The 24,224-nt window shown below is 39.6% G+C and overlaps 1 protein-coding gene across 4 annotated transcripts in view; it reads left to right on the top strand.

Annotated features, from left to right (window-relative positions):
- C14H2orf42 (chromosome 14 C2orf42 homolog) overlaps positions 1 to 21,760 on the top strand; it is a 40,111-nt gene extending 18,351 nt beyond the window's left edge. For 3 of the 4 annotated variants that reach the window (XM_061210760.1, XM_061210759.1, XM_061210761.1), the window contains 8 exons: positions 363 to 1,197; positions 1,907 to 2,017; positions 3,973 to 4,077; positions 6,197 to 6,301; positions 9,388 to 9,495; positions 12,833 to 12,933; positions 14,279 to 14,441; positions 21,483 to 21,760. In XM_061210760.1, the coding sequence (XP_061066743.1) occupies positions 375 to 1,197; positions 1,907 to 2,017; positions 3,973 to 4,077; positions 6,197 to 6,301; positions 9,388 to 9,495; positions 12,833 to 12,933; positions 14,279 to 14,441; positions 21,483 to 21,691 (1,725 nt within the window). In that variant the 5' untranslated portion in view covers positions 363 to 374 and the 3' untranslated portion in view covers positions 21,692 to 21,760. The remainder of the gene's footprint in view (positions 1 to 362; positions 1,198 to 1,906; positions 2,018 to 3,972; positions 4,078 to 6,196; positions 6,302 to 9,387; positions 9,496 to 12,832; positions 12,934 to 14,278; positions 14,442 to 21,482) is intronic. The other variant, XM_061210762.1, reaches the window with a different exon arrangement.
- The last annotated feature ends 2,464 nt before the right edge of the window (positions 21,761 to 24,224 follow it).

Raw genomic sequence — 24,224 nt, 5'->3', positions numbered from 1 at the left:
GCCAAAAAATAAATTATATATATATAGAGAGAGAGAGAGAGAGATGTGAAATGTGAAAAGCAAAGTTTCCTCCACTTTTTTTTTTTTAAACATCTTTATTGGAGTATAATTGCTTTACAATGGTGTGTTAGTTTCTGCTTTATAACAGAGTGAATCAGCTATACATATACGTATATCCCCATATCTCCTCCCACTTTTATTTTGCTTGAGGGTTTAAGTGGATGTTCTCTTTGAGGGTACAATTTGAAAATAGTGGATAGCTTCTTACATTTTACTTTGTATACTAAATATCATAAGTGATTTTAACTTCGTGTGTGTGTGTGCATGTATACTTATGCTGATGGGCTTATTGCCTTTTCTAGGACCTGTGAAAAATGGAACCAAACTCTCTAAGGACAAAAGTCCCAGCTTTCTTATCTGATTTGGGGAAGGCCACATTGAGGGGAATCAGGAAGTGTCCCCGCTGTGGCACATACAATGGAACCCGGGGACTGAGCTGTAAGAACAAGACATGTGGAACCATCTTCCGGTATGGCGCGCGGAAGCAGCCTAGTGTTGAAGCTGTCAAAATCATAACAGGCTCTGATCTGCAAGTCTACTCGGTGCGGCAAAGAGACCGGGGCCCTGATTACCGATGCTTTGTGGAGCTAGGTGTTTCAGAGACGACCATCCAGACAGTGGATGGGACGATCATCACTCAGCTGAGCTCTGGACGGTGTTATGTCCCCGCATGCTTGAAAGCTGCCACCCAGGGTGTTGTGGAAAACCAGTGCCAGCACATCAAGCTGGCCGTGAACTGCCGGGCAGAGGCCACCCCTCTGACGCTAAAGAGCTCGGTCCTGAATGCAGTGCAGGCCTCCCCAGAAACCAAGCAAACCATCTGGCAGTTGGCCACGGAACCCACAGGTCCCCTTGTACAGAGGATTACTAAAAACATTTTGGTGGTGAAATGCAAGGCAAGCCAGAAGCATAGTTTGGGGTATTTGCATACATCGTTTGTGCAGAAAATCAGTGCCAAAAGCTTGCCTGAGCGCCGTTTCTTCTGCTCCTGCCAGACTCTGAAATCACAGAAGTCGAATGCCTCCAAGGATGAGGCGGTCCAGAGATGCATTCATTTCTTTGCTTGCATCTGTGCCTTTGCCAGTGACGAGACACTGGCTCAGGAATTCTCAGACTTCCTGAATTTTGATTCCAGCGGTAGGTGGTGTCGTTGACACAGTTACTCTGTTTTTCTAAAATGGCAATGGAAGTGCCCCACTGATGGCATTTGGAGATTGTCCTAGCAACCTTCAGAAGCAGTTGCTAGATAAATCAAATGAAAAGCATTCCTTCTTTTAATCCCAGTGAGCATACTTGCATAAAGTTTGGTTGGTTGGCTAGTTGAAATTAATGATCAAGAGACTTGTGCATTTTCATTGAAACAATGAATCTAGCAAAGTTAGCTTTGCTTTGATTTTTTTACTCCACAGATGCCCTATGTTAGTAAAAACAAAGAACAAACAAACAAACAAAATCCCTTTTGTCTTGCTTGCTTGTTTCTTATCTTTGAAGATGGGGAAAACTAGTACCTTGCTCAAAAGATCTTTAAATGTTTCTACATCATCTTATGTTTTTAACATTTTTATCTTGTAGATGCTTTTTATTTTCATTTCTGAACAATCTTTAGTTGGCAGCAGCTCCCAACTTTTTAGTTTTACATTTCTCTGTAGAGCCTTTTATCATATTAATGGTCTATGAACAAAAACATATGTTTGGGAGAGTTCTTTAAAGGAACTGATTTTAAAGAAGACGGTCACTCTATAATTTGTTTTGGGGATTTGGATTTTTAGAAATTAATTTTCTGTAGATAGGGACCCATACTTACTCTTGGGTAGTATTAATAATTCAGAACTTTGTTATATTTTAGGTCTAAAGGAGGTTATTGTGCCCCAGCTAGGTTGCCATTCAGAATCAACAGTATCAGCTTGTGAGTCTACTGCCTCTAAGCCAAAGAAGAGGAAAAAGGAGGAAGTATCTGGTGAGAAGCTGTTTGGTTTGTTTGTTTGGTGGTGTTACCTTTAGAGGTGGTTTTACTGTGTTTTATGTGTTTAACTGAATCTCAGCAAGTATAAGAAATAATGTTGTTGTTGTTTCCTGAAAAAAGTTTTACTCTCCCTTGATGATTCTTTCTCAAGTAAAGCTAAGAGTCGGTCCTACTGGCCAAGTATAAGATCTGACCAAACTCCACTTTTAGTTTTCTCATCCCTTAATCATTCAGACTAGTCTTACACCTTACTCTGCCTTAGGACAGTGTTATGAAATTTTCATCAATAGATATATTTTTTTAAATTTGTGACAATGGTTAATTATATTTTCAACAATAATTTAGCAATATAGTTATCTGCATTTTCAGCAGGTGGCACCATATATGTATTTTTTTTCTTTTTAAATTCAAATATATCAGTGTCAGTTAAAGACTCATATAAATCAGTATGAAAATGCTGAAGTGTCCTAGTCGGTAAGCGTTAAAAGACCTAGGCTCTAGGGATTTCCCTGGTGGTCCAGTGGCTAAGGCTCTGTGCTCCCAATGCAGGGGCCCTGAGCTCGATCCCTGGTCAGGAAACTAGATCCCACATGCCTCAACTAAGAATTAGCATGCCACAGCTAAAGATCCCACACGTGGCAACGAAGATCCCACATGCCACAACTAAGACCCAGTGCAGCCAAATAAATAAATCTTTTTAAAAATAATTTTAAAAAAAAGACCTAGGCTGTAAACAAAAGGAAAATATTACTGGTCCGCACCTGAGGACCAAACTCCAAATGCACTAGTGAAGAGAGAAATGCAAACATTTTATAAATGCAGAATTAAAACAAGATACTTTGGGATACCAAATTAGCAAAGATATTTAAGCGATGAGACCACAGGCAAAGGTAAAATCAGTGTTCTTCAGCATGGCTAGTGTAGTGTAAGTTGCTTTAATCATTTGTAGTATCTGCTAAGAACCTTAAAAATGTTCCTACCCATAGAGGGAGTATTGCTGCAGGTGGGTCAGATGGTCAGGCACAGGCATTCAGGTGCTGGGAAGTTGGAGAAAGATGGAGAAACAAAGCGACATGGTTATTTCTATGTTTTTGAGGGGTAATTCTGGCAGCAGTATAGAGCAGAGATTGTGGTTAAATGTTTGATTATGGGTCTTTCCCAGGAAAACTTGAAATTAAAAAAAAATTTTTTTCCCTCTAACTCAGTAATCCCACTTCTAAATAATCTTTTTTTAAGGAAATAATCCTTTGTACAGGAAAAGCATTTTGTCCAGAGATGCCTATTGTGTAGTTATTTATAATATTGAAAAATTAGAAACAACTAAGGGCCAACCACTGGGGATAGTTAAATGACCCATGATAAACCACTTGATAGCATACCAGGCAGCCATGAAAAATGACTATAAAGGGTTTGGAGAAATTTTAGCTCACTCGGGTAGCCAGATAGAGTACATAATGCTCAGTTCAATTTGAATTTCAGATAAACAGTGAATAATTTTTTGGTATAAGTACTTCCCATGCAATCATTGGAACATATTTATACTAAAAAATTATTTGTTTGAAGTTCAAAAAAAATTTTTTTTTTGCTAAATCTGGCAATCCCGGTATAATTAGAGCTACTTAAAGCACAAAACCAGCAAAATAAACTATTTACAAAAAAGAAAATGGACAGTAGTTCACGAGAAAATTAATAGTGATCGTCTGAAAGGTGGGAACAAAGGGTGAATTTTTTTCTTCCTTTCACTTCTAGCCCCCCCACCGACTTCCTGTAAAGGGTGTGAGACACTTAAGATGTTATGTATAAAGGCTAATGCTCATTCTTTCTAGAAACTGAAGCTAACTTAGAAATTAGCAAAGACTTTTTATATGTTTCAGACTTCAGAAATTAATATTGAATCGATTTATATTCTGCAGACATTTTGTTAAACACTATAATGATTTGTGGTTTAGGTGCACAGACGAACAGTTCACTGCTGCCTCAAGATGCAGTGAGCAGTAATCTAAGGAAAAGTGGCCTGAAAAAGCCTGTGGTTGCTTCTTCATTAAAAAGGCAGGGTAAGTTTCTCTTCCCCAGGATAGGCGAAAGAAGTGGAAAATCATCCTGAAGAAGCCCAAAGAGGGGACTTCCCTGGTGGTCCAGTGGTTAAGACTCTGCGCTACCAATGCAAGGGACGTGGGTTGGATCCCTGGTCAGATCCCACAGGCTGAGCAGGGTGGCCAAAAAAAAAAAAAAAAAAAAAATGATGCCCAAAGCAATATAATCAAAAGAAATGCTGCATATTGTCCCCCTAGATAAATACTAGCAGGCACTGAGGCTAAGATCTGTGCTGTCGGTCCCACTGGTCTCAAATCAGGCTCAAAACCAAATTGTCTTTTTTTTTAAAAAAAGAGATTTATTTATTATTTACTTCTTTATTTTATTTATTTTTGGCTGCATCGGGTCTTAGTTGCAGCACCTGGGATCTTCGTTGAGGCGTGCGGATCTTTCGTGGCGGCGCACGGGCTCTTGGTTGTGGTGTGCAGGCTTCTCTCTAGCTGTGGCACACAGGCTCCAGGGCGCGTGGGCTCTGTAGTTGTGGCGTACAGGTTCCAGAATGCATGGGCTCTGTAGTTTGCGGCACACGGGCTCCCTAGTTGACGCTCGCGAACTCAGTAGTTGTGGCACCTGGGCTTAGTTGCCCTGTGGCATGGGGGATCTTAGTTCCCCAACCAGGGATCAAACCTGCGTCCGCTCCATTGTAAGGTGGTTTCTTTACCACTGGACCACCAGGGAAGTCCCCCAAATTGTCTTTAAATAACAAATGCAACAAAAATTACTGACATGTTTTGGCAGCACATATTTTGTAAAATATTTTCCTTTTGTTGCTGATTACCCATATGCAATTTGGTATAGGGGTTCCAAATTGAAGAAGAAACATATCTTACAATTATGCTGAAAATATTTGTTGAGGAAGACAAATATAGTCTGTTCTCCAAAGTTAGTGAACTTTGAAAACACCTAAAAGCAGTAGCATTTAAGAGACAGAATGACTTAATTTGAATATAACTTATAAATTTATATACGTCAATTTTCTACTCAGAATAGTTAATCTTGTATGTTTGGGGGTCGACATTTTCTTAACTCTCATATAATATGGCTGGGTGTTAAAAATTAGACATTATCCCTGCCCTCATACTCTGGTTTTGAAGACAAGACCGATACATAAATAGCAAACAATACAAGACCAAATCTTAATTGACTAATTAATTAAGAACTTACACAGTCCAAGAATAAATGTTTTTGGAAGGTCAGGAAGTAAACAAATCAAAAGTATCTGGTAGAAGATTTTAAACAAATTTTTATCACTTTGGTGCAAAGAAAAAAGAAAATAGCTTTTAATCCAAATTATCACTATAGGCATTTATTTATGAGAATTGTAATTTAAATGAATAGTAGTTTTGGCATCATTATCTCTTTATAAAAGGGGATAGGGCTTCCCTGGTGGCACAGTAGTTAAGAATCCGCCTGCCAATGCAGGGGACACGGGTTCGAGCCCTGGTCTGGGAAGATCCCACATGCCGCGGAGCAACTAAGCTTGTGCGCCACAACTACTGAGCCTGCGCTCTAGAGCCTGCGAGCCACAACTACTGAAGCCTCTGCACCTAGAGCCTGTGCTCCGCAACAAGAGAGGACCCCGCAGTGAGAAGCCCACGCACCACAACAAAGACCCAACACAGCCAAAAATAAAATAAATAAATTTATTTAAAAAATAATAATAATAAAAGGAGATATATACTTCAGTCATATGAAAACATTTCAGGAGAAGAAATAGAATAGAATGGTAGGTCATTGGGTATATAGACATATTCATCAGGAATAGGGCCAATTATTGGCTCTAAAACAACCATTATACAAGGCCATTCTTCAATTTGCAGTTTGATGTTGAAAGGCTGCAAATTTTTTGTGGTTAATAATCTTAAACCCATTAGTCTCTCAGAGCTTTCTATTTCTTTTTCTAGTTGGATTATTTAAAAGAATCCTGCAATATTCCATTTCACTTATTGTATCTACTTTCTTTGAATTTCAGCTTGTTCCTCTTTTATGTATAAACTCCTTAGCTTTTTCAAACTTCAATTAACTGTTAAATTCTGTAAGAAAAAAGTTAATGAAGCGTTTTGCTTTGTTTTTCCCTAGGCTGTAGTCAGCTGTTAGATGAGGCACAAGTGACCTTATCCTTCCAAGACTGGCTGGCCAGTGTCACAGAACGCATCCATCAAACCATGCACTATCAGTTTGATGGTAAGTATTGGTCACCCAACTGGGCTACTGCTGAAAGTAGGAGAAATTAAAGTAACTGTGTTATAGGTCTACTCTGTTTTGATAGAAAAAGTAATTGGGCTTTAGTCTAGAGTGCACTGGGCCTCAAGAGAGTAGAAATCTAAATGAAATGAAGGAAAAATCACATAATCAAAATATAGGACCAGCAAAATGAATTTAGAGATGGAAGAGAAAAACCACAGCAAATAATAAGTAAAGGTAGAGAGCCTTGGTCTTGGGGTATGCATGGGTGTGTGGTAAGGGAGATACCAAAGCCTTAGAAGATCATTCTAACCCCTCAAACTTAAAGCAAGGGAGGAAAAAGTTTAGAAAAAATCTAAACCTGTGAGACTAAGATAGTCATATAAAATTACACAGACATGCTAAGGAAGATCGGAGAACACAAGCTGGATTTGGGTTGATCGTGATAGCCTCATAGAACCTCAGCAGTTTCAGAGGTGGACCATCCAACCGAGCCTTGCCCATTGCCTTAAAAGCATCCTTGATGGATGGTTTTCCAGGCTTTGTGCAGTGATGAGCAGCTCACTGCTTTTTAATACTTCTTTTTAAAATCATTGTTATTCTTTTTTTTTTTTTTAATTAATTTATTATTTATTTTTGGCTGTGTCGGGTCTTCGTTGCTGCATGCGGGCTTTCTCTAGTTGTGGCAAGCGGGGGCCACTCTTCATCACGGTGCGCGGGCCTCTCACTATCGCGGCCTCTCTTGTTGCGGAGCACAGGCTCTAGACGCGCAGGCTCAGTAGTTGTGGCGCACGGGCTTAATTGCTCCGCGGCATGTGGGATCCTCCCAGACCAGGGCTCGAACCCGTGTCCCCTGCATTGGCAGGCAGATTCTCAACCACTGCGCCACCAGGGAAGCCCCGGCTCACTGCTTTTTGAGGCAGCTCCTGACACTGTTAGACAGTGAGAACTGTGAGGAAGGTCTTCCTCATACTAAGTGGAAATGTTTGCTGATAATACTTCCTGTTGGTTCTAGTTCTGTGCTCTAGTCACATGGAATAAGTCTGTTCCTGTTTTCAAATAACAGTCCCTGCCACTGCACACACCCTTTGCTCTGCCTGACAGGTCTTCTCTTTTCCAAGTGATACATCTCAGGTCTTCAAACACTCCTCACGGCATATTTACAAACCTCACATCATTTTGATGTTCTTTGCTGAATATGTTGAAGTTTCTGAACATCATTTTAAAAATAAAGCACCCCAAACTGAATAGTGGCCCAACTGCAGACACTCAGTAGGAGGACATGAGTGTTGAAGGATTAGATCAGTCGTGGCTTCATGGTGAAGAAAGGGACAAGAATGGAGGTGTTGAAATACATGCTTAGTTTTATTTATATTAATTCAGAATAAATAAAACTTCAGAAGTTACTTTTTAGAAAAACAAAATAAGCTAGGGAAGGTTAAAGAGAAAGTCTATGTTTTCCTTTTCTTTTAAAAATTTATTTATATATTGTTTTAAATAATATAATAAATACCTACTAACCCACCTCCCAGAACATTGACAATAGTGTAAACTATAAACTGTGGTCCTTTTTCATCCCATTCCTTGTAACAGCCCCTCTCACCATCTCCATTACCACCACCTTTGTCAAAGTCACCGTCAGCTCTCTCCTGGACCGTGATTCCGTGCCTTTTACAAGGACTTTTCAAGATTAATTTACCTAAACCCTAGCATCCCATCAGCTGAGTTGTGGTAAGTTAGCAGTTTTAGAGTTGTAATGATCTCTGCAGATAGCCCATAATCTAATTTCAAGATGAAAGATTTTAAAAACCTTTCTGTAGTGACTTCTCGAAACTGCCCAGATATTAATATTTTAGTGGCTTGGGACTTCCCTGGTGGTCCAGTGGTAAAGAATCTGCCTTCCAATGCAGGGGATGCTGGTTCGATCCCTGGTCGGGGAACTAAGAGCCCACATGCCGTGGGGCAACTAAGGCCCGAGCCCCTCAACTAGAGAGCCCACGCGCTCTGGATCCCGGGCGCCACAGCTACAGATCCCACGCACTCTGGAACCCATGCGCCACAACTAGAGAGAGAAAACCCGCACGCCACAACTAGAGAGAAGCCTGCACACCGCAATGAAGAGCCCGCGTGCCGCAACGAAAGATCCCACGTGCCGCAACTAAGACCCGATGCAGTCAAAAATAAATAAATAAAAATTAAAAAAAAAAATTTTAGTGGCTCAGAAGCAGTGACAGTTTTGTCATTGGCATTCTGCATTCAATTAAGTAGGTAAAATCAATTGATAGAATGTAACACCTTAATATGGAATTCTAGAAAACCTTTCATTTTCATTTTTCTTGGCTTGATCTTTATTTCAGAAAGGCAGCTGAACTGTCTTTAAGAACTACACCTTCTACAGGCAGGTGGAAGTTACATGTTAAGCCATGTGGTTCTGGATGTTTTCCCTCTGTTGGAGCTTGCTTCCTGGGCAGAGTTTTTAAGGAAAACTCTGAACTCTTTCACCCTCTCCCCTGAACACTCTTTCTGTTGACTTTTTGTTGACCTAGTGTCTTGCAACTTTTTAAAAGAGGTTTGTTACGTATTTTCAAACAGTTTGCCTGTCTTCACCTCAGAGAGAAGACTGATGCTTATTGGATAAAGTGTCCTAACTTTGCAGTCTCTGGCATTCACGGTCCTGGCCATCTGAGAAAATGAATGCAAACAGCAGGTGCCTGGGATAGTGAGCAGGAGTGAATCAAGTTTACCTTCTCAACTCAGCCTCAATGTTCTCATCTCATTTCATGTCCTCTTTAAAGGGAGAAGTCTGTGCTGTGGCAGTGTTTACAAAATTAGGGATTTGAAAAGTTATCTTTGGTAGATGACAAGAGTGTGCTGTATGTGTTATAATTGCAAGGGATCAAGAGTAGGGCAGGTGACAGTGCTTGACTCATAAAGGTCAATCAAAGCCTTCTTTTTGCCTCTGTGTAAAGAAATCTCAGTGGTATTTTTAGTTATTACCACCCATCAATTCCATTTCTTCCACCTTCCCCTACACACCAGAAAGCCCACTGAGTTTCTTTAAATGAGCTTCTTCTTATTTCCTATAGGCAAACCAGAGCCACTGGTGTTCCACATTCCTCAATCCTTTTTTGATGCCCTGCAACAGAGAATATCCATAGGAAGTGCAAAAAAACGGCTTCCCAACTCTACCACAGGTATGGGGTTTTTCCTCAGGAATAGCAATAGATGTCTTGACCTTAGAGAATAACGTTTGGGGAAAATTGTATGGAATTTTCATGATTAGGACTTCTAGTTACATGCTCAGAGCATGAAGCCTTAGCCCATCAGCTCTTAGAATAATGATCACACTCTTCAAAGGCCCCATGCTTATGCTAGTAAGAGTTGATGGAAAGATTCCGAAAGCACAATGTTGGTAAAAGAATCACCGATGAAGCACAATGAAGGTGCCCACCAAGAAGTTGGGTATTTTCTGGATATGAACCAGTTTCAACAAAAGCATTGCAGGCTCCAATTGTTGTTTGGGCTGGCTTCTTGGAAGCATATTACAGTATGTGTCAAAAACTAAAACTTGTTTTTCATGATTCCCCATTTATGATAAAGAGAGATTTTATTTTTAGAGTGATTCTCAGGCTTGGAACATTTTATAATTACAGTATTCTGATACTTATTTCTTGGTTTTATATAATATCTTTCTACTAGAGATCTCAAGATACTTATTTGGTAGTATAAGGAAATAAGGGAGAGAAAAGGAGAAGGAATAGGTTGCTCAGGGACAAATAGCCCAAGAGTAACTACAGCTAGAAATCAGAGCTATTTCTTCAGTAAATTGTTACTTGATGATGTAATAGGGACTGAAGTGTTTTTGTTTGTTTGTTTTTTGGCCAAGCCTTTCAGCATGCGGGATCTTAGTTCTTGACCAGGGATCGAACCTGTGCCCCTGCAGTGGAAGCTCAGAGTCCTAACCATGGAACCGCCAGGGAATTCCCAGGACTGATGTTTAATTCTGTCTTTGAATAGTACAAGCTGTGAATCTCTCTGTTTAGGGCCATAAAAATCTCTGTCTTTACACCTTATCTATCTGACTTTTGAGACAGTATTTTTTTTTTTAATAAATTTATTTATCTTTTTTTTTTTTTTTTTTTGACCATGTTGGGTCTTCGTTGCTCCACACGGGCTTTCTCTAGTTGCGGCGAGCAGGGGCTGGTGGCTTCTCTTGTTGCCGAGCATAAGCTCTAGGCGCGTGGGCTTCATTTGCTGTGACACGTGGGCTCAGTAGTTGTGGCTCACAGGGTCTAGAGCACAGGCTCAGTAGTTGTGGTGCACGGGCTTAGTTGCTCCGCAGCATGTGGGATCTTCCTGGACCAGGGCTCGAACCCATGTCCCCTGCGTTGGCAGGCGGATTCTTAACCACTGTGCCACCAGGGAAGTCCCTTGAGACAGTGTTGATGCTTCCAGTTTAAACTTTAGGCCTGGAATTTCCTAGCAGTCCAGTGGTTAGGACGCCACACTTCCACTGAAGGGGGCATGGGTTCAATCCCTGGTCGGGGAACTAAGATCCCGCATGCTGAGTAGTACAGCCAAAACAAAAACAAAAACAAACCATTTTAGGCCTAATACATTAATTTTAACCCATTGCTTAGATATTTTTGGGTCCTTCAGTGGAACCCCTTTATAATCTGGGAGGCAGGACAATAGATTGGCAACCACGTGAGCAGGCTTAAACTCTATGTAGTTATTTTAAGGACTATGATTTGACCTCTGACTTATCTAAAGTTGTAAGAGGCTGTTTTATAATAGAGTCCTCTGTGTGTAGACTTACCAAACAAACAAGTTTCCAAGATGCCAAAAATAAGTAGTATCTCAAAAGAAGCATCAGAGACTTTTTATAGCAGAAATCCATATCATTTGATTCATCACATTTCTGCCAAAACTCTATTATAGATTTGCTTCTAGAATTCCTTTTTTAGGGAATTCCCTGGCGGTCCAGTGGTTAGGACTCAGCACTTTCACTGCCAGGGCTAGGTTCGATCCCTGGTGGGGTAACTAAGATCCCTCAAGCTGCGCGGCAGGGACAAAAAATATATATATTGGGTTGGCCAAAAAGTTCCTTCGGTTTTTAAATTAAAATAAAAGACACATTTTTCATTTTCACCAAAACTTTATTGAACAACGTATTCACCCTTTTGTTCCACTACCTTCTGCCGTCTTTCAGGCAACTTCATAATCCCACATCTTCCCAAAACTTTTTATCTTTTTGAGCAAAGAACTGTTATAGGTGTCTTTTACAGTCTTCCAGGGAATTGAAATTTTTTCCATTAAAAGAATTCTGTAAAGACAGAAATAAATGGAAATCTGAAGGTGCAATGTCTGGTGAATACGGCAGATGAATCAGAACTTCCCAGCCAAGCTCTAACAGTTTTTGCCTGGTCATCAAAGAAACATGCGGTCTTGCGTTATTCTGATGGAAGATGAAGCGTTTTCTGTTGACTAATTCCAGACACTTTTCATTGAGTGCTACTTTCAGTTGGTCTAATTGGGAGCAGTACTTGTTGGAATTAATCGTTTCGTTTTCTGGAAGGAGCTCATAATAGAGGACTCCCTTCCAATCCCACCATATACACAACATCACCTTCTTTAGATGAAGACTGGCCTTTGGTGTCGGTGGTGGTGGTTCATTTCTCTTGCCCCACGATCGCTTCCCTTCCACATTATTGTACAGTATCCACTTTTCATCGCCTGTCACAATTTGTTTTAAAAACAGAACATTTTCATTACGTTTCAGTAGAGAATTGCATGAGGAAATACAGTCAAGAAGGTTTTTTTTTATGTGGAACCCAAACATCAAAGCGATTAACATAACCAAGCTGCTGCAAATGATTTTCAACGCTTAATTTGGATATTTTGAGTATGTCGGCTATCTCCCGCGTGGTATAATGTTGATTGTTCTCAATTTATGTCTCGATTTGATTGCTATCAACTTCAACTGGTCTACCCGACCGTGGAGCATCGTCCAGCAAGAAATCTCCAGCACAGAACTTCACAAATCACTTCTGACACATTCAATCAGTCACAGCATCTTCTCTGTACACTGCACAAATCTTTTTTTGTGTTTCAGTTGCGTGTTTACCTTTCTTGAAATAATAAAGCATAATATGCCGAAAATGTTGCTTTTTTTCTTCCATCTTCAATATTAAAATGCCTACACAAAAATTCACCAATGTTGATAAGTTTTTTTTTAATGCAACTGATATGACAGTTGTCACAATACAATCTAACAAGATTGTTTCAAATGAAGTTAAAGACCACTAAGCAATACTAGAGCCATCTTATGGAAAAAAACGAACAAACCTTTTGGCCAACCCAAAACATATATGTGTGTGTGTGTGTGTATAAAATACCTTTTTTAGAGGGCTGAGATTCTATAAGGCAGGAATATCACTTCACTGAACTCTCCAGAAACTGGATAACAAATTCAGTGAAAGAGCATGTTATTTTTCGATAGTCTAATTTTACCCCCTTTTTACCTTGAAGCTTTTGTTCGCAAAGATGCTTTGCCACTGGGAACCTTTTCCAAGTATACCTGGCATATCACGAATATCCTGCAAGTTAAACAAATCTTAGATACCCCAGAGGTAAGAGTTTATTTCTACAGTGGTGGGAGGGCAGAGAGGGGAAGAGAGGGAAGCAAGTGCGGGAAGTATGTTTGCACCAGCTCCTTGAGTCATGGACACCAAAGAGAATTCCTTTTTTTCATACTAAGAGATTATTCAGAAATATTCATGGCTTTATTGTTCCAACTCTGATTTTAATAGGTATTCCCTGTAGCTTGAGGCTGTATTTTAAATTGGAGTATCCTTTTTTCTTTGCCTTTGGGATCAGAAAACAGGGATGCTTTTTCTTGTAAATTAAATAATGATCCCCTACTAGCCATGGTGAGCCCTAGGTTAACTGGCAAGCAGCTAGAAAGTATATATATAATTTGAGATGATATACTATTTGTGAAGTCTGTGGGTCCAGCACAATTCAATGTTCCTCTCCAAACTGCAATTAAGTTCTCATTAGAGAAATGATTCTTAATTAGTTTGTGTTCTTTTTCACAGGGACAATATTAGACATTTTTAAACATGTTTTTCAAGCAGATCCTAAAAATGTGAGGATTTTCCCTTCCTATGATAATGGAATAGTGTGGAAAACTCAGCATCATGTGATTTAATACATTAAGATTAGCTGAATTGCAAGGCACTGTTATGTTCAGAAAAATAAATTGTTTGGTAACTATAGAACTTACATGGGAACTCTAGGAAAGGCCTATGTTCGCACTAAAGACACTTGAGGAACTTCTTTAAATGCAGGATGTCGCAGAAACAGCTTCTAGCCTGAAAAGGGTGGGGTTCAGGGAGGCACTGCAGCAGCCCCAGAGCAAAGTCAAGTCGTGGAGCTTCTGTGTTGCACGTTACTTACCTGTATCACCCCATTCAGTCTCACAACCATGCACTGGTATTAACTGTACTTTGCAGATGAGAAACAGGCTATGAGAAGCTCAGCCTGCTGTTTAGTGGCAAAGGCAAAATTCAGTTCAAGCTCTGTCTGGCTTAGTCCCAAGGATGGTGGAAGCACATAGGATGTGAGGTCAGCTATAGGTGCCATTGGTAGGGTTTTTAAGAGAAGATTGCTGCTAGCAGAGCAGTAGGGAGGGAATAAAACTGATTTTAGAGCAGGTCTGTGCCAGTAGCAGTCATGTAGCCATGAAGGTATTAGGTGTTCAGTATGGTTTGGTAAGAGTTCAAATGAAAGTTACAGAGAGAAAAAGGAAAGGCAGAACTGTTGAAAAAATTTACTTGAAAATACAAGGGGAAATTTTAGTTAATTTGAGTGTACTTAGCAGAAAAGAATGAATAAAATCTGTTGTCATCCAATGTTTGTCTACTTTGAAAGTTTTTCCTTTCTCACCTTTCTTGGTATTGTCTCCATATGCAGATGCCTTTGGAAATCACCCGGAGTTTTATCCAGAACCGGGATGGGACTTACGAGCTGTTTAAATGCCCTAAAGTAGAAGTAGAGAGCATAGCAGAAACCTATGGTCGTATAGAAAAGCAACCAGTGCTGCGACCCTTGGAACTAAAAACTTTTCTCAAAGTTGGTAAGTAAATTGGTGGTTTCAATAGCACACCTTCCTTTGAGGGTCACCTGTGTGTATTACGCAATCCTCGACTTTGGGGCTTGACCTTGAACAAAGAAGACACATTCACACATTTTGTAAAGGCAGTCATGGGATAAGGTGTTTTGTTTCATTTGAGCCAGTACTTTAAAAATAAAATTAGAGGGCTTCCCTGGTGGCGCAGTGGTTAAGAATCTGCCTGCCAATGCAAGGGACATGGGTTCAAGCCCTGGCCTAGAAGATCCCACATGCCGCGGAGCAGCTAAGCCCATGCGCCGCAACTACTGAACCTGAGCTCTAGAACCCGCAAGCCACAACTATTGAGCCCATGTGCCACAACTACTGAAGCCTGCACACCTAGAGCCCGTGCTCCGCAACAAGAGAAGCCACAACAATGAGAAGCCCACGCGCTGCAACGAAGAGTAGCCCCCACTCGCCGCAACTAGAGAAAGCCTGCGCACAGCAACGAAGACCCAACACAGCCAAAAATAAATAAATAAATAAATAAATGTATTTATTTAAAAAAAATAAAATTAAATAAAATTAGAGAAGTAATACCTGTTCATTATACAGAAATCATAGATTTCATTATAGAGCTTTACGGAGGAGAAAAATAAAAACCACCTGTAATCCCACCCACTATAGATGACATCATCATTAAGATTTTAGTGTATACTCTTTCAGACTTTTTTTTTCTGTGCATGAAAAGGGTTTCTAGGGGCTTCCCTGGTGGCGCGGTGGTTAAGAATCTGCCTGCCAATGCAAGGGACACGGGTTCGAGCCCTGGCCCCGGAAGATCCCACATGCCGCAGAGCAACTAAGCCCGTGCACCACAACTACTGAGCCTGCGCTCTAGAGCCCGCTAGCCACAACTGCTGAGCCTGCGTGCCACAACTGCTGAAGCCTGCGTGCCTAGAGCCCGTGCTCCGCAACAAGAGAAGCCACTGCAATGAGAAGCCCGCGCACCGCAACGAAGAGTAGCCCCCGCTCACCGCAACTAGAGAAAGCCGGCGCACAGCAACGAAGACCCACTGCAGCCAAAAATAAAAACAAACAAATAAATAAATAAATTTTTAAAAAAAAAGAAAAAGGGTTTCTAAAACATGGGATCATATCTCAACAGCTTTTTTCACTTAAAAATATATCAGGAACAGCTTTCCATGTCTGTCTTCAACACTATTTTTTAAACTTTTTTTATTATTATAAAACATGTAATATAAAACTTAACATTTTAACCATTTTTAAGCATAAGGTTTTCTGGCATTAAGTACTTTTGCATTGTTGTGCAACCATCACCACCATCCATCTCCAGAACTTTTTCATCTTTCTCAAATGAAACTACCCATTAAATACTAACTTTGCATTCCTGCCTGCCCCCAGACCTGGTTGCCATTCTACTTTCTGTCTGTATGAATTGGACTACTCAAATTAGAATCATACAATCTTTGTCCTTTTGTGACTGGCTTATTTCACTTAGCATAATCTCTTCAAGGTTCATCCACGTTGTAGCATGTGACAAATTTTCTTTCCTTTCTAAGGCTGAAAAATATTTCATTATATGTATCTACTACATTTTGTGTATCCATTCATCTGTTTGGATACTTGGATTGCTTCAACCTTTTGGCTATTGTGAATACATTTTTAAACAGCTTCATAAAATTCATTCATTAAGTTATCTCACTCTAGTCAATCCTGAATTTAAGTTGTTTCAAACTTTTTGCTATTATGAACAATGCTTCCTTTTATAATTAACTTCCTTTTAGACAAACCTTTTATAGCCTTAATTATTTCCTAATTTATTTAGGATATTCTTTCGGGTAAATTCTTAAAAGTTAAACTGGAGGGTCAAAGGTTATGTACATTTTTAGGACTTTTGTTTTTGTCACACTGCCCTCCAGAAAGATTGTAATATTTCTACAGTTTACTCCTAGCCATGCATGAAAGAGTTTTTTTTTTATTTTATTTTTTTTATTTTTTACTTTTGGCTGTGTTGGGTTTTCATTGCTGCCCATGTGCTTTCTCTAGTTGTGGTGAGCAAGGGGCTACTCGTCATTGCAGGGGACTACTCTTTGTTGCGGTGCACGGGCTTATCATTGCGGTGGCTTCTCTTGTTGCGGAGCATGGGCTCTAGGTGCGCGGGCTTCAGTAGTTGTGGCGTGTGGGCCTAGTAGTTGTGGTGCACGGGCTTAGTTGCTCCATGGCATGTGGGATCTTCCCGGACCAGGGATCGAACCCATGTCCCCTGCATTGGCAGGCGGATTCTTAACCACTGCGTCACCAGGGAAGTCCCCAAGAGTTTCTTTTTTTAATCTTTATTGATTTGATAGCCAAAAAAATGTTCTATCATTCTTTTAATTTGCATTACCCTCAAATGTTAATGAGAGTAAATTTTCATATTAGTCATTTGTATTTGATGAATTGCTTTTTGTCTATTTTTAACTTGGGTATAATAATTTAATAATAATAATGACAACTATAACAAGTAGCACTTAATGAGCACCTACTCTGTGCCAGCTGTTATTTTAAGTTCTTTACCTAGATTAATCCATTTAATGCTCATCAGCCCACTCAGAGGTAGATTCTGTGATCCCCATTTACAGATGAATAAACTGAGGTGAAGATAGGTGCAGTAACCTGCCCAGAGTTACACAGCTAGTAAAGTGGTGGAGCTGGTCCTCAACCCCAGGCAGTTTGGGACTCCAGAGCCTTCACTCCTAGCCATCCAACACTCACCTGTCTTTCCACTGACTAGGCTATAAGCACTGTCTGGGCAGTGAAGTGTGTCACCAAGAAATTTAGAATTTATAATTATTTTGTCAAATTCTTGTGAAATATATTTTTGGCTGCTCTTGTGAATAAGATGTTTATCATGTGTCTAACTCATTACTGCCAATGTATGGAAAGCTCTTGATTTTGATATAATTACTATCAAATTGCTCTCCTTAATGAGTTCCTAGTAGTGATGATAGTTGTTTACCTGTTGTTTCTGGGAAATCAATTATATCACTTGAAAAATAATGATAATTTTGTTTCCGATCAAATGTTTATATCTCATTGTTTTTTTCTTGTTAAATTAGCTACAACTTCAAGAGCAACAATGAATAATAGTAAAGCTAGCAGCTGAGATTTTCATTTTACTATAGTAAAACTATCATTTTTACTATAGTAAAAACTCCTCCAGCATAGCATTTTCCAACTCTATCTTGAAGAAGAGATAGTGATAAGTATGCTGTGAAAAAAGTGTTCCATGATCTGATAAGTTTGAGAAATGCTACATACTGTATTTCTTTGATTCTAAGACCCTTGACTGTAAGACGTTCAGTCAATTTTGTAATAACTTTTTTGGTGGGAAAAGAAGCTTTGCCACATGAGAACTTCCCTGGTTGTATGATATCCTCAGATCTCAGAAAATGTTACAACTGGAGTAGGGAGGCAGTAGGGAGTAGTGTCTTAGAATATAATGTATCTCTCTTGGTAACTCATCCTATAAATTTACATATTAAAAAGATTCTGAAATTAAAATATCTGTTGAACTTTATTTAACTTAAGTTTTCCCCAGTTTATTTGACCGGTCAACACTTTTCAGGGGAATACCATTAGCATTTCATAGAATTTTTCTGGGAAAAGCTGCTCTGTGTTTCACTGTTAAATAATGAATTATTGGTTATTGATTTCAGATAAAATTTTTTATTATAACAGCATATCATATTCTTGGTTTATTAAGTATTTTTATTAGGAACTAGAATTGATTTTTTTTAATGTACTTGTTTTTTAAATTATTTTTATTTATTTATGTATTATTTTTTGGCCTCACCACATGGCTTGTGGGAGTTCCCCAACCAGAGATTAAACCTGGGCCACAGCTGTGAAAGCACCAAATCCTAACCACTAGACCACCAGGGAACTCCCTAGAATTTAATTTTTTGAAATACCTTTTTTTTTTTTTTTTAATTTTTGGCCACACCCCGCAGCATGTGGGAACTTAGTTCCCCGACCAGGGATCAAACCTGTATCCCCTGCATTGGAAGGCAGAGTCTTAACCACTGGACCGCCGGGGAAGTCCCTTGAAATACCTTTTTACCATCTTTTGAGAAACCTCAAAAGATAAACGGTTTTGACCCAAGTGCAATGAAATTTATTTATTTTATTTAAGTATAATTGATTTACAATGTGAGTTTTATGAATAAATGTCTAATATTGAAGTAATCTTGCCTTTCTGGAATAAATCCTGTGTGGTCTTTTTTATTTTAATATGTATGTAGATTCTATTTGCTAATACTTTCTTTAGGATTTTTTATTATTGATTCATAAGTATTAACTGCCTACAGCTTCTTTTTTAGAGGCCATCTTTTTTGGGTTTTTATAATAGTTATATAGAAAATGATTTTAGAAAGCTTTGGACCAAATTAAATATCTTGGGGGGGAGGGTAAATTGGGATATTGGGATTGACATATACACACTACTATATATAAAATAGGTAACTAATAAGAACCTACTGTATAGCACAGGGAACTCTACTCTGTTCTCTGTACTGACCTATTTGGGAAAGGAATCTAAAAAAGAGTGGATATATGTATATGTATAACTGATTCACTTTGCTGTACAGCAGAAGCTAACACAACATTGTAAATCAACTATACTCCAGTAAAAATTAATTTTAAAAAATAGCTTAGGAAATATCTGTTCCTTGAATGTTTGAAAGAATTTATTCTCTTGGACCTAACCTTTACTTGCAGGCCGTTCTCTAAAAACTTCTTTAATTTCTTCTGATTTATATTTGTACTCACGGTCTCTATCTCTTCTTTAGTCAATTTTGGTTTTTTCCCAAAAAATTCTTCTATTTTCATTCAAAATTTAAATTGTGTACATTTTTATAATTTTTGGTATAGAGAATAATCACATAACTTTTAAAACCTGGGTCTATAGTTATATACTCCAAGAATTTTTTGTCTTTTTCAAAGAACTGGCTCTTGTATTTATTTGAATGTCTGTTTTGAACTATTTTATGCTTTTGTCTGTAAAAATTTCTCCTAACTCTTTAAAAATGTTTTCTAACATTTTCTTGGAATGTTTTCATTTTTATACCTTTTGGAATTATCAGTTAATTTTTAAAATTCATGTTCGATAATAAGAACATTTAAGGTTCTTCTTCTTATTATTAATATCTAAATAGTCTCTAATCATAGTTTAGTTTCTCTGTGTCCCCAACACTTTGTATTTAAAATTTCCAGTTGGTTGAGTTGGTTTGATTTTTATATTCTTAGGTATCAATTTCTACTTCTATTATTTTGAGGTCAGAAGATGTGCCTTTTCAATTTCTATTTATTTTAGGGATTTAAAAATATTTTCTCACTAACCTAATGTATGATATTAATTTGTGCTAGCAAAGATGTTATTATTTATCCAATGTAAAGTCTTGTGGAGCTTTAAGACTTATACAACTTAGCAGAGTTGTGATACAATTTCCTACTACAGTTATGTTTCTCTAAATGTCTTCTGATATTGCAAAAAGGCTTTGAGTATTGTAATGCAATGTTTTTGGTACATCAGAGTTATTGACAGATGTCAACGTAAATATATTGTCTTAGTCCATTTGGGCTGCTATAACAGAATACCAAAAACTGGGTGGCTTACAAACAACAGAAATTTATTTCTCACAGTTCTGCAGAGTGGGAAATCCAAGATCAAGGCACCAACAGATTTGATGTCTGGTGAGGGCCTGCTTCTCGGCTCAAAGACGGCCATCAGCAGTCTTCACTTTGTGTCCTCACATTACAGAAAGGGCAGGGATGTCTCTGGGGTCTAAAATAAGGGCACTCATCTCATTCATCTGCCCTCATGACCTAATCACCTCCCAAAGGCCCCACTTCCAAGTACTATCACATCGGGGATTAGGTTTTCAATTTATGAATCTTGGGAGGATACAAAATATGTGAGAAATTTTGGGAGAATGTAGATTCAGTCTATAGCAATACTTTATCAATGTAAAAATAACATTTGCCTTAAATTCATCTTTGTTCAATATTACAACAGTGACACCAGCTTTCTTTTGTTTTACATTTTTCTGGTGTTTGCCATCCTGTTAACTTTTTTGTGACACTTTGTTCTTATTGAATCTCTTATCAATATTATATTGTTGGTTTTGATTTTTGTCCAATTTCAATAGTTTATCCCCTTTATTATAATTGATATAGTTGGTCTTCTGTCTCCTTGTTTTGTTCTTCTGTTTTTTGCTAAATGGACTATGTTTTCTATGCTTAATTGTCTCCATAGTTTTTAAGGTGATACCATATGCTTATTTTTAATTCTGCTAGTATTTTACATTTTTTCAAAAGCATTCTTTTCCTCTTCGTCTGGGCTCTCCTTATGATTCTTTTGGCCCTATTTTCATAAAAGCTGGGTCTTATTTTATTTGAGGATGCCAGACAGTTCCCTGAAACTTTGTTTTGGATAGAAACAGCAGTCATCACTTTTCCCTTCCCTTGATTCTTCTTGTTGCCCCCCCCCCTTTTTTTTCCTCATATATATATATTTTTTTAAACTTCTTTTTCATTTCCTTTTAAAATTTGTGAACAGGGTAAGATCTGTCCAGACTCAATTTTTTTTTTAATTTATTTATTTATTTATTTATTTTTGGCTGCATTGGGTCTTTGTTGCTGCGCGCGGGCTCTCTCTAGTTGCTGCGCGCGGGCTGTCTCTAGTTGCAGCGAGCGGGGGCTACTCTTCATTGCAGTGCGCGGGCTTCTCACTTCTCATTGCGGTGGCTTCTCTTGTGGCAGAACACGGGCTCTAGGCACACGGGCTTCAGTAGTTGTGGCACGTGGGCTTAAGTAGTTGTGGCACACGGGCTTAGTTGCTCCGCAGCATGTGGGACCTTCCCGGACCAGGGCTCGAACCCATGTCCCCTGCATTGGCAGGCAGATTCTTAACCACTGTGCCACCAGGGAAGTCCTGTCCAGACTCAAATTTATTTTGGAATTGTACTAATCAATCGTTTTTCTTTTCTTTTTCTTTTTCTTCAGGCAACACTTCCCCAGATCAAAAGGAGCCAACACCTTTCATCATTGAGTGGATCCCAGATATTCTTCCCCAATCCAAGATTGGCGAGCTGCGGATCAAGTTTGAGTATGGTCACCACCGCAATGGGCATGTGGCGGAGTACCAAGAACAGCGGCCCCCCCTGGACCAGCCCTTGGAACTGGCCCCTCTGACCACCATCACTTTCCCTTGAGGCAAAACAAAAGAGTCTTTCACTGCTAAATTTGCACATCCCCACCCTTTGACAACTTTAAATACTAGTTAGGCACTTAGATGGCTCTGTTCCTTACTGAACTACTCTTAGCTAAGATGCGGTTTCTCAACACATTCAAGAGGATTCTGTTGAAGAAAAACTCTTCTTGTACATAGCCCTTTTGGTGCTGCTGTGTATAGTCTTCATTATAAATTGGGTGGTATTCCTGGCTAGTTTTTAAAGGAACAAAAAGAAAACCAGCCCGCATACCTTCTCGAAGAACTCACCTTTAGAGTTTGTTGCAACCTTTTCCTAATTCTCTAAGAAGTTCGCAGCACTCGCCTTACACCAGCAGTGTTGGAAAGTTAATAATACCCTGGTTAGGGCAGAATGTTGAAGATCATCCTGGCAGAATTCCAGTCATGCCCTTTTATTCTCTTCTCAAAGCACAGTGTCACTAGTTTTTCCAAATTATATCTCATGTTGGCCTAATTATAAAATTATAAACCTTTCGGGAGATTTAGGTGATAGTAAAACAGGAAAAAGAGATCCAGGTGTCAAGGCAGTATTTGACATTTCAAACTAATGCTTGTAATTGCTTGTTTACTTGATTTTTATTTCCTTCTTTACTCTCCAAAAAGTTTAACAGGTGGTAAAATTCAATTCCTGTTTTTTAATTCATTGATCACAGAATGGAGATACTGAAAGATACAGAATGAAAGCCTGCCTTTAAGGAGAAAAAAGGGAATGAACATTTCCTGTTTGCCTACTACATTCCAGGCATTTTCATTTAGATTCTCATTTGATAATTTTTGTCATTTAGTCCTCATCATTCTTTGAGTTTAGCCATTACCCCTTCTTTTATAAATTTAAACAGTCTCTTTGAGATTAAGTATCTTGCTGGAAACAGCATTAAAAATGTTTCATTTTATTCCAAAGTGCATGTTCTTTCCACTCTGTCATGTTGCTTTATAATATAAATTCCTTATAATTCATTGTCCTTGGGAAGACAAGAAAAGTCCTTAGGTAGGCTTTTTGTTTTGATTGCACATAACAAAAACCCAACTCTAACCAGCTCAGGCAAAAATGCGAATGAATGACTGGTTCATGGACATTAAAATAGGGCTGGACAACCATCCTGGGGTGGAGCTGGGGTGTGGCTAGGCCTCTGAACCCCTGCAGCCAGGGTCCATCTGACCCATCTCCACCTCTCCTGAGGCTTCACTCTCTCTCAGCACAGAGCATCTCCTTCTGGTAGGAATTCTGGCTCCTAATGCACCTGAAAGTATGGCTTTCACTTCCACACTAGAGCAGGACTGACTGCTCTACTCTCCCTGATCCCAAGTTCAAAATCCCCGAAAGAAAGGCTCTGCTGGGCCTAACTGGGGTGGGGGTGGGGGAGTCTGTGAGCATTTTAGGTACAAGGGGGAGCTGTGCCCCTACAAGAGGGGGATGGGTAGGCAAATTAAGGGTTGTCTATCTACAACTGAGGAGCTAGCTTGTGTGGAGAGCTCCCAAGTGCTTCTGACAATGGGGAAAATCCTTGAGGAGAATCCAGAGGTCCATGGAGAATTAGACCTTGTGCTGGGCTTTAAAGGAGAGGAAGGTGGGGATTCCCTGGCGGTCCAGTGGTTAGGACTCCACGCTTCCATTGCAGGGGGCATGGGTTTGATCCCTGGTCGGGGAACTAAGATCCCACAAACCGTGCCGCACGGACAAAATAAAATAAAATAAAGGAGAGGAAGGGCTTGGATAGGTATAGAGAAGAGGAGAAATTAAAACTAGGTGAGGCAGAGTGTCTGCCTGAAAAGCAAAAACACCCAAGGAAATACAGTGGTTGGCCTATTCTGAGAAGTCCTTCAACCTGAGTACTTTGAGGACATCAGTCACAGCTTTTTGATCAAGCCAAACCTGTGAGTGACAAGCAAATCCTGGCTGGGTCTAGCAGTACTTGACTCCAACCACAGGGGCCAGAAGAACCACAGGAGCCATAAAACACATGGCTGGGGCAAATAATTCACCCAAAGAGGCCCCCACTCAAGTGCTAAGGTCTTCCACCCAGGACCACCCCAGCCCACCAACACAGTTCATCAAAATCTGAAATGGGGTTCAGAGTTACATTGACCTTTTCTACATTGATACCCTCTCTACCAGGTCAAGCATGGTCCTAGGAGTACCAGTAGGGTTGCTGCACCCACTCCCAGCATCCAGACACCTTTGGGACACCATCAGTATTGACCTCATTTCAGACTTGCCCCATGCCAGAAGAGTAGAGTGGTCCTAGCTACTCCCATCAGTCCAGTGCTCTTCAAACCCTGCACCCACCCACACATACTCCCATCTGTACCATCCACTGCACACCCCCATTAGTTGTTGGAATCTCCCAGCTCTGAGGGCTGCCCACCTGCTGCTTTCCCATGCTGCAGCCACCATTTGTGTTCTGGAGTGAGCAGCGCAAGACCCTCCAGGTCCACACAGCGTCCTGTCTACTGCACAGACAGACGGACCATCCTCAGACTGAGTGTACTGATGG

The sequence above is a fragment of the Eubalaena glacialis genome, chromosome 14, assembly GCF_028564815.1.
Source record: "Eubalaena glacialis isolate mEubGla1 chromosome 14, mEubGla1.1.hap2.+ XY, whole genome shotgun sequence".
Classification (NCBI taxonomy): Eukaryota; Metazoa; Chordata; class Mammalia; order Artiodactyla; family Balaenidae; genus Eubalaena; species Eubalaena glacialis.
Note: the sequence above shows the minus strand (reverse complement) of the source record. Positions and strands in the feature narration are given on the sequence as shown.